The sequence below is a fragment of the Chaetodon auriga genome, chromosome 12 (assembly GCF_051107435.1).
Source record: "Chaetodon auriga isolate fChaAug3 chromosome 12, fChaAug3.hap1, whole genome shotgun sequence".
NCBI classification, from domain to species: Eukaryota; Metazoa; Chordata; class Actinopteri; order Chaetodontiformes; family Chaetodontidae; genus Chaetodon; species Chaetodon auriga.
Genome location: NC_135085.1, coordinates 25,551,946 through 25,567,627, shown reverse-complemented (window position 1 = coordinate 25,567,627; position 15,682 = coordinate 25,551,946). Strand labels below are relative to the sequence as shown.

Sequence of the window (15,682 nt, the reverse complement as noted above, 5' to 3'; positions counted from 1 at the left end):
ATTTTTATATGTGTAGCTGTCCTCTACAAGTATGTGCTGTAGAGTGAATGTGCAGAGTTTTGTTTTGCATCACTGGAAGTACTTCAGTGTCATTTTGTGCAGTTAGAATTACTCTCTGCAAAATAAAATCAAATGAATGCTGCAACTTTTCTTTGTAACAGGAGCAGCAGTAATCGTAGTAGCAGTCGTAGTATTAGTACGAGGTGGTGATGCAGTGTGTGGTTACAGACACTAGAGGGCAGCAGTGTGACAGTTATAATCCTGACAGCAGCAACAATGTGGACCTTTTTCTGGCAGACATTTTGAGTCGTGACAGCAGGAAATGAATGTGGAGTAATTAATAACATTAATAACTGCTGCTTTTCACCTCTGTGTTCCAGTTCTGGGGCCTCGGATTCATTCATGCTGACTCGCTAACATGTCTTGAGAGCAGGGGTCGCGTTAACTGAATATTTTCCGTTGTTGACCGTTTTTTTAAAACGGTGACGGAAAAATCTGAAGGCCATCTGTCATTTTGACAGATTGCAATTTATACCCGTGACCACTTGGTGGCGAGTGAGCATATTAATTAGCTATTGTCTCTCTTGATGCATGACCTTGTTGGCTTCACTCGGAAAAATGTCGCGGCAGCTGAGTGTCCGAAGTTTCTTCAAAAAGCCCAATAACGATGATGGTGTTGATAAAACAGGTGAAAAAAGAGGGACTGATGCAGTGGAGGATGAAGAACAAACAAGTAATCAGCCCTCGGTAACTACGGAGCGAGCAAGGGGCAGCAAGGAGGTCAGGAGGGAGTACAGAGTTCAGTGGGAGCAGGAGTTCTCCTGGGTGAGGAGGGAGGATGAAAAAATGTTCTGCGACATATGTAAAAAAGCCAATATGAGTAACAGAGTTGTCCGAGGATGCACGAACATGCAGAAATCAGCATAAACTGACCACCAAAATAGCCACAGCCATGTCGAGGCTTCAAGGGTGCTCAACCAGAGTGTGGCTATGATTAAGCATGTGGAGAAATCACAGGTTGCCTGCAACGAGGCATTAAAAACACAACTTAAGGTTGTGCTGCATATGGCTAAAACAAACACCCCAAGCCACCTGTAACCTGACCTGATAAACCTCTTACAGTCTGCCGGCTGTCCAAACCTTAACAGTGCACACACATACACCCACCATGAGACAGTCAGTGAGATGGAGGAGGCCTTAGCGAAGACCATAACCAGCGATATTGATGACCGCATCGCCAACAGCAGATATGTTGGAATAATAGTAGATGAAACCACTAATATCATGGTGGAGAAAATGCTAATCACATCCCTGACACTTCAACAGAAAGGGGAGCCTGAAACTGCATTTATCGGCAATTACGCAATTCCCTCTGGCACTGCTGAATGCATCACAGCAAAAATAAAAGATGTGCTGTCGGGCCGTGGGGTCGCTATGGCTCGGGTTGTTGGACGTGGAAATGATGGAGTGAATGTGATGGTGGGTCGAAAGTGGGCGCACAGCAGTTGCGCCAGAATGACTGTCCCTTCCTTGTAAACAATCACTGTGGTGTGCACAGGACAGCGCTTGCTGCCCATGATGCCTCCACGGCTGTGCGTCAAGTAAGTGCATATGTCACCACTGTTAATAACATATACACATACTACAAGAATTCCCCCATACGAACATACAGACTAAATGAACTTCAAAAAGAAATGAGGGAACACGACCTGCTGAGCCTAAAACAACCATCGGCTACATGCTGGCTGTCGCTGGAGAGGGCAGTTAAGGGCATACGTGCCAACTGGGCTGCTCCGGTTTTGGAGTTGAGGGAGGAGGAAGATGTGAAATACTGCCCGGTAGCTAAGGGCATCAGAAAGCACCTTCAAACAAACACATTCCCTGCTTTGACTCACTTGCTGACTGACGTTTTGCCCGTGGTGAACCGCATGAACCTCACCTTCCAAAAAGAAGACGTTAACATCTCCTCCATCTCACCTGTCGTGAGCATGACTGTGGCCTGTCTGGAAGACTTGATGAATGGGCCAGGTGAGGCAGAGAAAAAATTCAACGAGGCCTCACAAGATGGCAAGTTCTGTGGCGTCACACTTACACATGCAGACGCGCAGACATTTTCAACTTTACACACAGAGTACATCGCGGCGGTAATCAAATCAATCAAAAAAGATTCCCATCAGAGCATCTGAGCATCATCTCTAACCTGGACACCATACTCAATGCATCTCGCTATCCGGGTGCTGAACAGGAGGCCTTGGAGCGCGTCTGTGACCACTACGGGTCACAGACTGGTGCAGCTGAACCACTGGTGCAGAAGGAGCGCATGCTGTGGGATTTCCTCCCGCTGAAGCGAGTGCTTGCGGGATCAGGAAAACCCTCTTTCAGAGAGTCTTGCCAACTTCTGATCACTTCACTTGGAGAAATGTTCCCTGATTTCAAAACTTTGGCTGAAGTGGCACTTGTAATTCCAGTCTCCAGTGTGGCAGCAGAGCGCAGATTCAGCCTCCAGAACAACATCAAAACGGCCATGAGAAGTCGTCTGTCCGAGGCAAAAGTCCAAAACCTCATGACAATAGCCTCTGCAGCAATCCCACTTGAGACATTTGATTACGCACAAGCAGGCACGCAATTCAAGTCCATGTGGACCAGGAGGAAGGTGTGAGACTACGTTCAGGCCACAGCAGGTGAACTGTTCATATTTTAAGACCAATCCTTTAATTGCATTGTTCATATGTAGCGACTGGGGCCACAGTCAGTGGTTTTTGTCACTGCGGAGAAAATTTACATATTCATCTGCTTCATGTGTGATGGCACAATGTGGATTTACTGTTAAGCTTGTTCGGACTGAATATTAATTAAAAATGAATGAAAATTAAATGCTATTGAATATGTCATTATTATCATTTAAAAAATTTGAGTTATGGGTAAAAATAGATTATGACAGGATTTTTATGACCCTGTCAGTCAAAATGACGTACAACGAAAAAGTCTAGCGCAACCTCTGCATGAGAGTCATCATTAATGTGAAGACTGACACCTGAAGTGCACTTTGACATGTCTGCTGCAAAACATCAGGACAGGAGGAGCAGTACTATCAGTACCTGTAGTAGTAGTAGTAGTAGATCATGCAGCACAGTTCATACTCTCCTTACATACACACAGCTTAAAAAAACAGGAACAAAAGACATAAAAATGTAAAAAGCAGAGGTGGAGGAAGTATTCACATCCTTTATTGAAGTAAATGTACTAATACCACATTGTAAAAGTACTCTGGTAGGAATGAAAGACATATCTGTTCCTTTTCATTATATTGATAATTTGTGTTTATGCTGTTCATGATTTTATGTTATTTATTATTTACTGTTTGTGTTTCTTTCTCCTTTGTTGTTCTTTTATATTTTACATTGTGTTACTGTTATTATTACTGATAATACCCACAGTGTCATGTATCATTAAAGACATGATGATGATGATGATGATGATGATTATTATTATTATTATTATTATTATTATTAAGAGTGTTAGACACAGCAAACATTAGGAGAAGCATTACTGTATTTATTAAAATCTTTATTGTTTATTTATTCATTTCTTTCTCTTCAGTTTAATCATCTATTCAGTGATCTGCTGACATCTGATAGAGCTCACTTAAAGACAGTGGTGGACAGTTTGAGGTACTTGTACTTTGAGTATTTCCATGTTGTGCTGTTTTATACTTCTACTCTCCGACAGCTCAGAGGGAAACGTTGTACTTTTCGCTGTGTAGAAAATTGACATCAGGAGGGTTTTTACAGGCAGAAGCACGACTGTGGAAAACCACACAGCAGCTTCAGCTGAGCCGTCGATCAGCAGCAGCAGCCTTATCTGTCCGCCGCAGGGGCTCATGGGAGGTCCCAGGACCTGTTAGGAACCACGTGGCCCTCCTGTGATCTCTCAGCTCGTCCTGGTTTGGCCTCAGCTGCATCAGAGCCACACTTCTCCCCAGGTTGACCAGAGGAAACACCACTGCACAAAATGCTTCTCCTCCCAGCTGCTGCTCTGTGCTGCCTGTGTTCAGGTGAGTGTTTCCAGCCAATCGGGAGCCAGAAAAGTCCACCTTTCACCGACACTGTCGCGCTGACCTTGGTCTCTCTGTCTGTGTCTCTGCAGCGCTGGCAGCCATGGCAGCAGAGCTGATTCAGGATGATTTAACATTGACCAGGAGAGTTGGTGAAAAAGTCTCCTTCAGCTGTGGAGGAACTCAGCAGTGTGACCTTCCATATGTATTATGGTTCCAGAAGAAAGACACAGAAACATTCAGAGTGATTCTTGGTATTGACAGGAGTGATGGTCAAGATTATTCAGGTTCCAATCATCCTCAGAAAGACGATTTCTCAGCTGTGAATAAACAGAACGGCTGTGAGTTGCAGATCCAGAAAGTTCAACCCAGTCATTCAGCCTCATACTACTGCTGCTGCTGGAAGTATGATCCCCACAGTGAGAAATGATCCCTGCAGCCTGAACAAAAACCAACAGATGAGCAGATGTCAAACAGTGTTTGTGACAGGAAGAGAGCAGTAAACCACAGCCCAGGTTCACATATTTCAGCTCCATCTCAGCCAGAGGCACAAACACACTGAACTGACAGATTCATTTCATATTAGATTCATTCAGATTTCCATCAGATATTCCAGCAGGATTTCTGTAGTTTGACACAGTGAAGACAAACGAACAGCAAAGAAACACCATGAAGGAACCAGACAAGAGGAAACAAGGGAGACATAACACAGACAAAGGCTGAAACAACCAACATCTGTCATTTTTCATTCAGGCATTTTGGACAAAAAAACAAGAAACTGCAAAGATCTTTGAGATGAAGATGAAAATCCTCGTCTTCGTCCTGCTGCTGGAATAAAGTCCATTCCTCCTCACAACACTAATGTGCTCTGAATGAAAACACTTCCAGCAGCACTTGTTGTTGAACACCTTTCAGCAGATTTCACCACATCGTTTCGCTTCATGACATCTGAAAAGACAAATCTTGGACACGTCAGCTCAGGACTTTGTCCTTCTAGCAGCAGGTTGTGAGGACGCTGATTTTGTTGGACAGATTTCCATCAGTTTCTTGTGGATGTTTCTGGTTCCCAGAGGAGGAACCCTTTACACATTTATGGTGACCTCCTGACCTTCCCTCTAGTGCCACCATGAAGACAAAAGTGTCTCTGCAGCAACACTTCAGCAGCTTGAAAGTGAATTTCTTGATTTTAAATAAACTGAGTGAAAACTTGAAAGAATTCAGCCCTTTGGAACGTTTAAATCTGCACAAATCAATATTTTAATGTGCTACAAACATGCTAACCTGGACGAGCTGCAGGACAAAGTTAACGCTCTTCAGTGGAGTTTGATGCTCAACAAGCAGCTTTCACAGAACTCATTCTGACAGACAGTGTTCTGCAGCAGGTTTGTGCTAAGCTAACAGCTAAGAAGCTGAAACCTCCTTCAGAAGCAGAATTTGTGAAGCAGAGCCTCGTTGCTGCTGTGGAGCTGAGAGCACCAAAGTCAAACTGTCCAGAGTCAGTTTGTCTGAATAATTCATAGAGATGAAGGAAAAACTGAGTGAATACTCAGTGATAGAAAGTGTGTGTGTGATCTGACCTTCATGGTGGACGTTACCAAGAACATCTCAGAGCTGAACCTCGAGCTCCAGCAGCTTCTCAGCTCTCTGCTGAAGCTACAGAGGAAACACTGAGCATGTTCCTGCTCTGAGGAACAGAAGCTGCTGTGACCTCTGAATCTGCTGCTGAGGTGAATCTCCTTCAGGTGTTTGGTGAGAAGTTTCAGGACGTGAAGAGTCGACAAAAGGAACTGAACATGTTTGATGTTTAAGGTGGAACCAGCTGACGTTTCTGACAAGAGACAACATGAAACCACTGAGCTGCAAAGCAACGAGCTGCTGCTGAGAGCAGCTCTGTTCAACACTGACTCATCATCATCATCATCATCATCATCATCATCATCACCATCATCAGGATCAATGCAAAGGGGGTCAGGAGGCCTGAGACCACCCTGATGCAGTGAGCCTCCTCCTCCTTCTCAGGTGCTGCCCAATCACCACCAGGACGACACATGAAATGAATCTCATGTGTACGGAACAAAACAACAACAACAACAACAACAACATGTAAATTCCAGACGACTGCGTTCCAGACAGACTGTGAACATACATGAAGAATATGAATCAGGGAGGATGTCGAGTAACTTCCAGGTGTCAAACAGACAGAAAGTCAAAATGTCTTTAGTTCTGCAGGTATTTGGTCATGAACCAAAGTATTGGACACATTCAAATGTTGACCTGAAGATGGCGCTAGATGAAGAGTCAGAGGACCACCAGAGTTATTAGAGTTGATCCTGAGGGGAACATGAACGTCTGAACCACATTCAATGGTCGTCCATCCAACAGCTGAGACATTTCAGTCTGAAGATTAAATATCAAACTCTCATGAAGTTCATCCACTGGGGACCAAGAATGTCTCAACATCATTTCACGTCAATCCGTCCGTCCATCCTGTGGTCCAGGTCCAGTGGACAGACAGACATTAGCGTCCATAGAGCAACACTGCTGCTGTGTGAAAGACAATGAAAGCAGAGACAGTCGTGTTGATGTGAACATTAGAGAAACACATGATGGAGCTGAAATATGACACTGGTTCATCGTTTGGACTCGTTCACCTCAGCTGACACATTCAGCAGCAGACGGGTTTTTGTCTCACTCTGTTTCACTGTGGGGGGAGGTGCAGTCTACTTCATCTGTGGCTCTGGGACTAAACTGTTTGTAACAGGTGAGAATAAACTTTCATTTTCCTTCAGTTGTTCTGTTGAACAAGTTGAAAATGTGTTTGAATGAGTTTCTGCTGCTTCAGACTTTCCATGTTGGTTTGTTCATAATTAGCAGAGAATTCTTGCAGCCGTGCAGCTTTTGTCACATCAAAAAGGTTCAAAACTCATGAAAAGATGTTTAAATCTCACTGCACAACTCAAGTTATTCTTTATTTGTGCAGGACATCAAAGTGATTGATCCAGAAAAAGTTTGATATGAGCAATGTTACAAATATGAAGTATTTGATCATGTCAGTAATTCAGCATCATCTCTTGTTTTAATGAAACCAGATAATCTGTGAAAAAGTCAAGTGAACAAATGTCAGTAAATGTATTTTGAAAAGCTGATGACTTTAAATCTGTTCTATTAATAAGTCATTTTTAAAGGGTGACATCGACCTCATGGAAACTGTATTTTATAAGATGGTACATATGTCTTTAAGTGGAAGATATATTTATACATGAAGACAAACAGACACTGAATATGATGTTATCATTCATTTATGCAACACAATTACTTTATGCCTGCTAATTTAAATATTTCTATACATGACAGATGATAATTTAATGGATAATGTCACGCATGCAAAGACACTTTTATCTTCATGACATTAAATATAAATATAATTAACAAATAAAGCTTAATTTAATTTTAAAAATGATAAAAAATCACATGCTGATAAAACTTTATAATTAGAACAATACATTGTAATATTATATTATATTATATTATATTATATATGAAATTCCACTCGACGATCAATAGATTTTGACATATTTTAATCAGAGTTTGTTATATTGAAGACAAATCATCTTAATTCTGTTTAAAAGTTGAAAGTATTGATGTATTTCTTGTTTGTTTTTAATGATTCGATTTAACTTTGTGCTGATAAATATATAATATTCTGAATATGTTGTAATCATCGACATGACAGTTGAGTTTCATGTGAAGATAAATACGGTCTTTGTTCTAAAATGTATTTTCATCCTGATGGAGACAAAATATTTTTCATTCTATCAAACCAAATGTCCTAAATGTATAGTTTTATATCGTCATCTATTAATAGTAATAGATGTGACGTTATGCTGAATGGACGTGTTATATTGAAATGAAGAATTTCCAAATCCATCGTCGTCTTTGTTCCTCATATAACATCTGCTGACATCAGCTGCTCGTTGTGTTTGATCTGAAGCTGAATACAGTACATGTAGTGAACTTTGTGCTGTATTGATGAGCAGTTTAGTGATCAGAGTCCACGTAGTTTCCAGGATCAGACTGAATGCAGTGCAGTGCTGTAAGCTGCTGCTGACTGTGTCAATGTGTGTCTGTGCTGCTTGTTGCTGCCATCAAACTTCAGATGAGCCCGTAGCGAAGCCCGTGGTGAGCGTGTACCCGGCAGCGTCCGGAGGCCGCCTGGAGGGCCAGAGCTCCCTGCTGTGTGTGGCCTCAGCCATGTTTCCTCCTGTGGTCCGGTTCTCCTGGAAAAGACGGAAGGACAACGGTCCTCTGGAGGAGCTGCACCCTGCTGAGACGGAGCAGCTGGAGCTCAGAGGGTCGGGACGCAGCGTCGCCATCTTGCTGATCCGTCAGAGAACAGAAAACAGCACATATAAATACCTCTGCTACGTCCAGCACGAGGGGGGCACAGCGGAGGCTCCACTGGAACAAGGTAATGAAGGCTGACTGACTGTGTTCAGCAGTGATGGAGCTTCATGTGGACACGCTGTCACAGAGAGCAGAGGAGCAGAGGACGGACATGTCCACCACCACTCCAAACATCTCCTCCTTTTCTGTTTCAGAGGTTCCAGCTCCAGCAGCTTCCTGTCCTCCAGAGAGAGAGCCAGCAGACCTGGAAGCTGTGCAGCAAGCTGACTGTAAGATCACCTGCTGCCTCTCTGCATTGAGGACTCTGAGGGTGCTATAAAAACTGTGGGATTACATGTTAAAGCTCCACTATAAATGCTTCTGTATTAAGAATGAATGGAAGGACTCTGTGTGAAGTGAAAGGTGTCTCTGGTAGTTGTGAAGCCACAGAGAATCATCACCAATTCTGCAGCTCTACGGAGCTTTTTAGCATCTTTCAGCTCCCAGCTTTTTGTCTTTGATGAAACAGGAAGTCAAATCCTGTTTGGGGCCAATAAAGAGCTCGTTGAGGCCCCGGCTTGTTGTATTTAAGAAGGTCCTTTGAGCTTTCCTTCAAACTGTACAGGACCCCTGTCTTGATGTAAAGCTGGTTGTCAGTGTGAGAGAAGACTGACCTGTGTGTGTGTGTGTGTGTGTGTGTGTGTGTGTGTGTGTGTGTCTCAGTGTCCTTCCAGTCTCAGTGCAGGGTGAAGCTGCTCCTGCTGCTGTACTCAGTGCTGATCGTCAAGAGTCTGGTGTACTGCTGTGGACTCTCTCTGCTGATGATCCTCAGAAACAAGGGACCGTCCACCAACTGCACACATGCTGACTGACTGATTTCTGCTCGCCATCAAATCTCATGCCTTCATCTCATCTATCATCCTAAAATATAAATACACATACACACATATATATCTGCAGTTACTGAGTGTACATTCTGTGGTAAAGTGTTATTTTGATCCTCTGCCTTGTTTCCTCTTTTCATTGTGGCTTTTCTGATAATAGAAAATGAAGCTGAATCATTGGCTGCCTGCTGGATATTTTATTGTTTGTACTATTTCGTCTCTTGTTTTTCTTTTGAATACATGATGCTGATTTTGGCGGGTTTGTCAAATTCTTTCACTCAAACATTCTCAATAAAGTGAAAAATCACAGCGTGTTTCATTAACTTCTTTGTTTTCATGGACCACAGTTTGGCTTCAGATCAAATCAGCAGAAACAGAATCAGCTTCATGGACCATGTATGTTGGCAGCTACAAGTCATTTGACTGTGGTTGGAAGCAGCTCTCCATATATTTTCACACAGCAGAACAAATGTACAGGAAGACATGAACATCAGCAAACAGCTAAACAAGAACAACAAAGCTCATTAAAGATAAGCTCACATGAACACGGAGCTATTATATCCAAGTCAGTAGGTGTGGGTGTGACACCAGGTTCAGTGCTGACCCCCTTTTCTGACTGTGTCAGTGTGGATGTAAACCTCTACGCCGATGACACTGTTGTTTCCACACATGAACAAACAGCAAAGCGAGCTGCATTGAAGCTACAGCTGCTATAAAATGACGACACGGCAGCTTGATCAGTCGGGCTGAAGAGTGAAGAGATGAATTAGAAACTGTCTTTGAGATGATGTTGTATGAAATGTGTGAACACTCTGGTCCTTTCCCACATGTCCGAATATGTTGTATTCTGTTACATGTTGGGGTCAGGCTGCAGGAACTGTCACTAAACTGTCACCTTTACACAATCAATAAAGCTGTTTGAATGAAAGTGCTTCACTGTCAGAGTCTGAGCCTCTGAGTTTAGGATTTTAGCTGTTTCTCTTATCAGACAGATCAAAGCTGAGACAGTGAGCACTGAGCGCTGAACTCAAACTCAAGTTCCTGGAATGGTTCTTTAACCAGAGTCCATGGTTGTAACTGTCATTGTGTTATTCATGTGAAGACGCAGAGCTAACGGTGAGGAGGCTGCAGAGCAGAAAGCCACACAGCTGTGTGCTGCAGGAAAGGAAGTGCTGATTGGCTGCCAGTCCTAATAACCACTGAGAACAGATTCAGATCTGCTGCTGTAAACACTCACCAACTCCTCTCCTGCATACATTAAACTCAGACGCTTGAACTCCTGTTTGCATTTTCACTGCAGAAAGAAGTGAGACATGTAGGATTTCACGTCATTATTTGTAGTCAGTTATTGTCGAAGCATCTTGACAACATCCTCAATGTTGAGTCAGTCTTCCTGTTTGTTACAGTGCAGTAAACTGAGAGAGGTCAACCTGACACAGACAGGACACTAAAATCAACTTCACTTGTCAAACTAAATTCATTCAGTCATCCTCAGTGCTCTTCACCTGTAATTAATCATTACTCACACAAGCCTGAAACACAAGCGTGTCAGGTTTTCATCATGTTTAGGGACATTACATGGACTTAGAATCATTTCCTGGAAACTTACCCTCACCATAACATCACCATGACCAGTACTTGCATAACCCTAAAGGTTTTCATGATGGGCATTTTATCCTCACAGTTATGGCGAGTCTCCACAGTATGACTGTGTAAACAGACCCACAATGCAAGCAATACAGAAACACACACACATGGATGCATACACACACACACACACACACACACACACACACACACACACACAGGCCTACAGCTATGGATATTTTATATTCATTCACATTCATAGTTAGTGAGGGTTTGCTCAGGCTTGCCTAGGATCAGCCCTTAGTTACGCTGCTATAGGATTAGACTGTTGGGGGACGTCCAGAGATACACTGAGCTCCTCTGTTTCTTCTCTCCCTCTCCATCTGTCGGCTTTCATGTCCTACCAAGGCTTTTCACTAACTTAGCTTCTTCCCTAGAGTCTTTGTGTTTTGTCGTCTCGCAGGTTCCCGTGGATCGTGTCTGATCCTGGATTATGGATTATAGCTACAACTCCTTCCATGACCCTGCCTGACCTCCACTGCAACTGCTCATACTTTGAGCCATACTTCCATCATTGGTGTTTCCGTCCTAATACGTACATATATCACATACATACAGTACATATCAGAAAGGTTCTTTCCCAGGTGTTTGACAGCAGAGGACAGAAGGTGTGATGTGGATGAGAACTTGTGGTCAAATGCAGAAGACAGGCTGGATGAGCACTGTTGTATTTTTATATGTGTAGCTGTCCTCTACAAGTATGTGCTGTAGAGTGAATGTGCAGAGTTTTGTTTTGCATCACTGGAAGTACTTCAGTGTCATTTTGTGCAGTTAGAATTACTCTCTGCAAAATAAAATCAAATGAATGCTGCAACTTTTCTGTGTAACAGCAGCAGCAGTAATCGTAGCAGCAGTCGCAGTATGAGTACGAGGTGGTGATGCAGTGTGTGGTTACAGACACTAGAGGGCAGCAGTGTGACAGTTATAATCCTGACAGCAGCAACAATGTGGACCTTTTTCTGGCAGACATTTTGAGCCGTGACAGCAGGAAATGAATGTGGAGTAATTAATAACATTAATAACTGCTGCTTTTCACCTCTGTGTTCCAGTTCTGGGGCCTCGGATTCATTCATGCTGACTCGTTAACATGTCTTGAGAGCAGGGGTCGCGTTAACTGAATATTTTCCGTTGTTGACCGTTTTTTTAAAACGGTGACGGAAAAATCTGTAGGCCATCTGTCATTTTGACAGATTGCAATTTATACCCTTGACCACTTGGTGGCGAGTGAGCATATTAATTAGCTATTGTCTCTCTTGATGCATGACCTTGTTGGCTTCACTCGGAAAAATGTCGCAGCAGCTGAGTGTCCGAAGTTTCTTCAAAAAGCCCAATAACGATGATGGTGTTGATAAAACAGGTGAAAAAAGAGGGACTGATGCAGTGGAGGATGAAGAACAAACAAGTAATCAGCCCTCGGTAACTACGGAGCGAGCAAGCGGCAGCAAGGAGGTCAGGAGGGAGTACAGAGTTCAGTGGGAGCAGGAGTTCTCCTGGGTGAGGAGGGAGGATGAAAAAATGTTCTGCGACATATGTAAAAAAGCCAATATGAGTAACGGAGTTGTCCGAGGATGCACGAACATGCAGAAATCAGCATTAACTGACCACCAAAATAGCCACAGCCATGTCGAGGCTTCAAGGGTGCTCAACCAGAGTGTGGCTATGATTAAGCATGTGGAGAAATCACAGGTTGCCTGCAACGAGGCATTAAAAACACAACTTACGGTTGTGCTGCATATGGCTAAAACAAACACCCCAAGCCACCTGTAACCTGACCTGATAAACCTCTTACAGTCTGCCAGCTGTCCAAACCTTAACAGTGCACACACATACACCCACCATGAGACAGTCAGTGACATGGAGGAGGCCTTAGCGAAGACCATAACCAGCGATATTGATGACCGCATCGCCAACAGCAGATATGTTGGAATAATAGTAGATGAAACCACTAATATCAAGGTGGAGAAAATGCTAATCACATCCCTGACACTTCAACAGAAAGGGGAGCCTGAAACTGCGTTTATCGGCAATTACGCAATTCCCTCTGGCACTGCTGAATGCATCACAGCAAAAATAAAAGATGTGCTGTCGGGCCGTGGGGTCGCTATGGCTCGGGTTGTTGGACGTGGAAGTGATGGAGTGAATGTGATGGTGGGTCGAAAGTGGGCGCACAGCAGTTGCGCCAGAATGACTGTCCCTTCCTTGTAAACATTCACTGTGGTGTGCACAGGACAGCGCTTGCTGCCCGTGATGCCTCCACGGCTGTGCGTCAAGTAAGTGCATATGTCACCACTGTTAATAACATATACACATACTACAAGAATTCCCCCATACGAACATACAGAGTAAATGAATTTCAAAAAGAAATGAGGGAACACGACCTACTGAGCCTAAAACAACCATCGGCTACATGCTGGCTGTCGCTGGAGAGGGCAGTTAAGGGCATACGTGCCAACTGGGCTGCTCCGGTTTTGGAGTTGAGGGAGGAGGAAGATGTGAAATACTGCCCGGTAGCTAAGGGCATCAGAAAGCACCTTCAAACACACACATTCCCTGCTTTGACTCACTTGCTGACTGACGTTTTGCCCGTGGTGAACCGCATGAACCTCACCTTCCAAAAAGAAGACGTTAACATCTCCTCCATCTCACCTGTCGTGAGCATGACTGTGGCCTGTCTGGAAGACTTGATGAATGGGCCAGGTGAGGCAGAGAAAAAAATTCAACGAGGCCTCACAAGATGGCAAGTTCTGTGGCGTCACACTTATACATGCAGATGCACAGACATTTTCAACTTTACACACAGAGTACATCGCGGAGGTAATCAAATCAATCAAAAAAGATTCCCATCAGAGCATCTGAGCATCATCTCTGACCTGGACACCATACTCAATGCATCTCGCTATCCGGGTGCTGAACAGGAGGCCTTGGAGCGCGTCTGTGACCACTACGGGTCACAGACCGGTGCAGCTGAACCACTGGTGCAGAATGAGCACATGCTGTGGGATTTCCTCCCGCTGAAGCGAGTGCTTGCGGGATCAGGAAAACCCTCGTTCAGAGAGTCTTGCCAACTTCTGATCACTTCACTTGGAGAAATGTTCCCTGATTTCAAAACTTTGGCTGAAGTGGCGCTTGTAATTCCAGTCTCCAGTGTGGCAGCAGAGCGCAGATTCAGCCTCCAGAACAACATCAAAACGGCCATGAGAAGTCGTCTGTCCAAGGCAAAAGTCCAAAACCTCATGACAATAGCCTCTGCAGCAATCCCACTTGAGACATTTGATTACGCACAAGCAGGCACGCAATTCAAGTCCATGTGGACCAGGAGGAAGGTGTGAGACTACGTTCAGGCCACAGCAGGTGAACTGTTCATATTTTAAGTGCAATCGTTTAATTGCATTGTTCATATGTAGCTACTGGGGCCACAGTCAGTGGTTTTTGTCACTGCGGAGAAAATTTACATATTCATCTGCTTCATGTGTGATGGCACAATGTGGATTTACTGTTAAGCTTGTTCGGACTGAATATTAATTAAAAATGAATGAAAATTAAATGCTATTGAATATGTCATTATTATCATTTAAAAAATTTAAGTTACGGGTAAAAATAGATTATGACAGGATTTTTATGACCCTGTCAGTCAAAATGACGTACAACGAAAAAGTCTAGCGCAACCTCTGCATGAGAGTCATCATTAATGTGAAGACTGACACCTGAAGTGCACTTTGACATGTCTGCTGCAAAACATCAGGACAGGAGGAGCAGTACTATCGGTACTTGTAGTAGTAGTAGTAGTAGATCATGTAGCACAGTTCACACTCTGCTTACATACACACAGCTTAAAAAAACAGGAACAAAAGACATAAAAATGTAAAAAGCAGAGGTGGAGGAAGGATTCACATCCTTTATTGAAGTAAATGTACTAATACCACACTGTAAAAGTACTCTGGTAGGAATGAAAGACATATCTGATCCTTTTCATTATATTGATAATTTGTGTTTATGCTGTTCATGAATATATGTTATTTATTATTGACTGTTTGTGTTTCTTTCTCCTTTGTTGTTCTTTTATATTTTACATTGTGTTACTGTTATTATTACTGATAATACCCACAGTGTCATGTATCATTAAAGACATGATGATGATGATGATGATGATTATTATTATTATTATTAATATTATTATTATTATTATTATTATTATTATTATTATTATTATTAACAGTGTTAGACACAGCAAACATTAGGAGAAGCATTACTGTATTTATTAAAATCTTTATTGTTTATTTATTCATTTCAATGTCTTCAGTTTAATCATCTATTCAGTGATCTGCTGACATCTGATAGAGCTCACTTCAAGACAGTGGTGGACAGTTTGAGGTACTTGTACTTTGAGTATTTCCATGCTGTGCTGTTTTATACTTCTACTCTCCGACGGCTCAGAGGGAAACGTTGTACTTTTCAATGTGTAGAAAATTGACATCAGGAGGGTTTTTACAGGCAGAAGCACGACTGTGGTGGAAAACCACACAGCAGCTTCAGCTGAGCCGTCGATCAGCAGCAGCAGCCTTATCTGTCCGCCGCAGGGGCTCATGGGAGGTCCCAGGACCTGTTAGGAACCACGTGGCCCTCCTGTGATCTCTCAGCTCGTCCTGGTTTGGCCTCAGCTGCATCAGAGCCACACTTCTCCCCAGGTTGACCAGAGGAAACACCACTGCACAAA

The 15,682-nt window shown here is 43.3% G+C and overlaps 1 protein-coding gene across 1 annotated transcript; it reads left to right on the top strand.

Annotated features, from left to right (window-relative positions):
• The first annotated feature begins 4,011 nt into the window (after positions 1-4,011).
• LOC143329856 (immunoglobulin lambda-1 light chain-like) lies at positions 4,012-9,494 on the top strand. Its single transcript, XM_076745973.1, has 7 exons — positions 4,012-4,054; positions 4,147-4,459; positions 6,553-6,557; positions 6,774-6,815; positions 8,211-8,522; positions 8,653-8,727; positions 9,161-9,494. The coding sequence occupies exons 1-7, from the start codon at positions 4,012-4,014 to the stop codon at positions 9,307-9,309; spliced, it is 939 nt and encodes a 312-aa protein (XP_076602088.1). The 3' UTR covers positions 9,310-9,494.
• The last annotated feature ends 6,188 nt before the right edge of the window (positions 9,495-15,682 follow it).

Coding starts and splice junctions, on each gene's coding strand:
- LOC143329856 (XM_076745973.1), top strand. CDS start 4,012: ATGCTTCTCCTCCCAGCTGCTGCTCTGTGCTGCCTGTGTTCAG. Junction 4,055..4,146: donor TCTGTGCTGCCTGTGTTCAG/GTGAGTGTTTCC, acceptor GTGTCTCTGCAG/CGCTGGCAGCCATGGCAGCA. Junction 8,523..8,652: donor GGAGGCTCCACTGGAACAAG/GTAATGAAGGCT, acceptor TTTCTGTTTCAG/AGGTTCCAGCTCCAGCAGCT.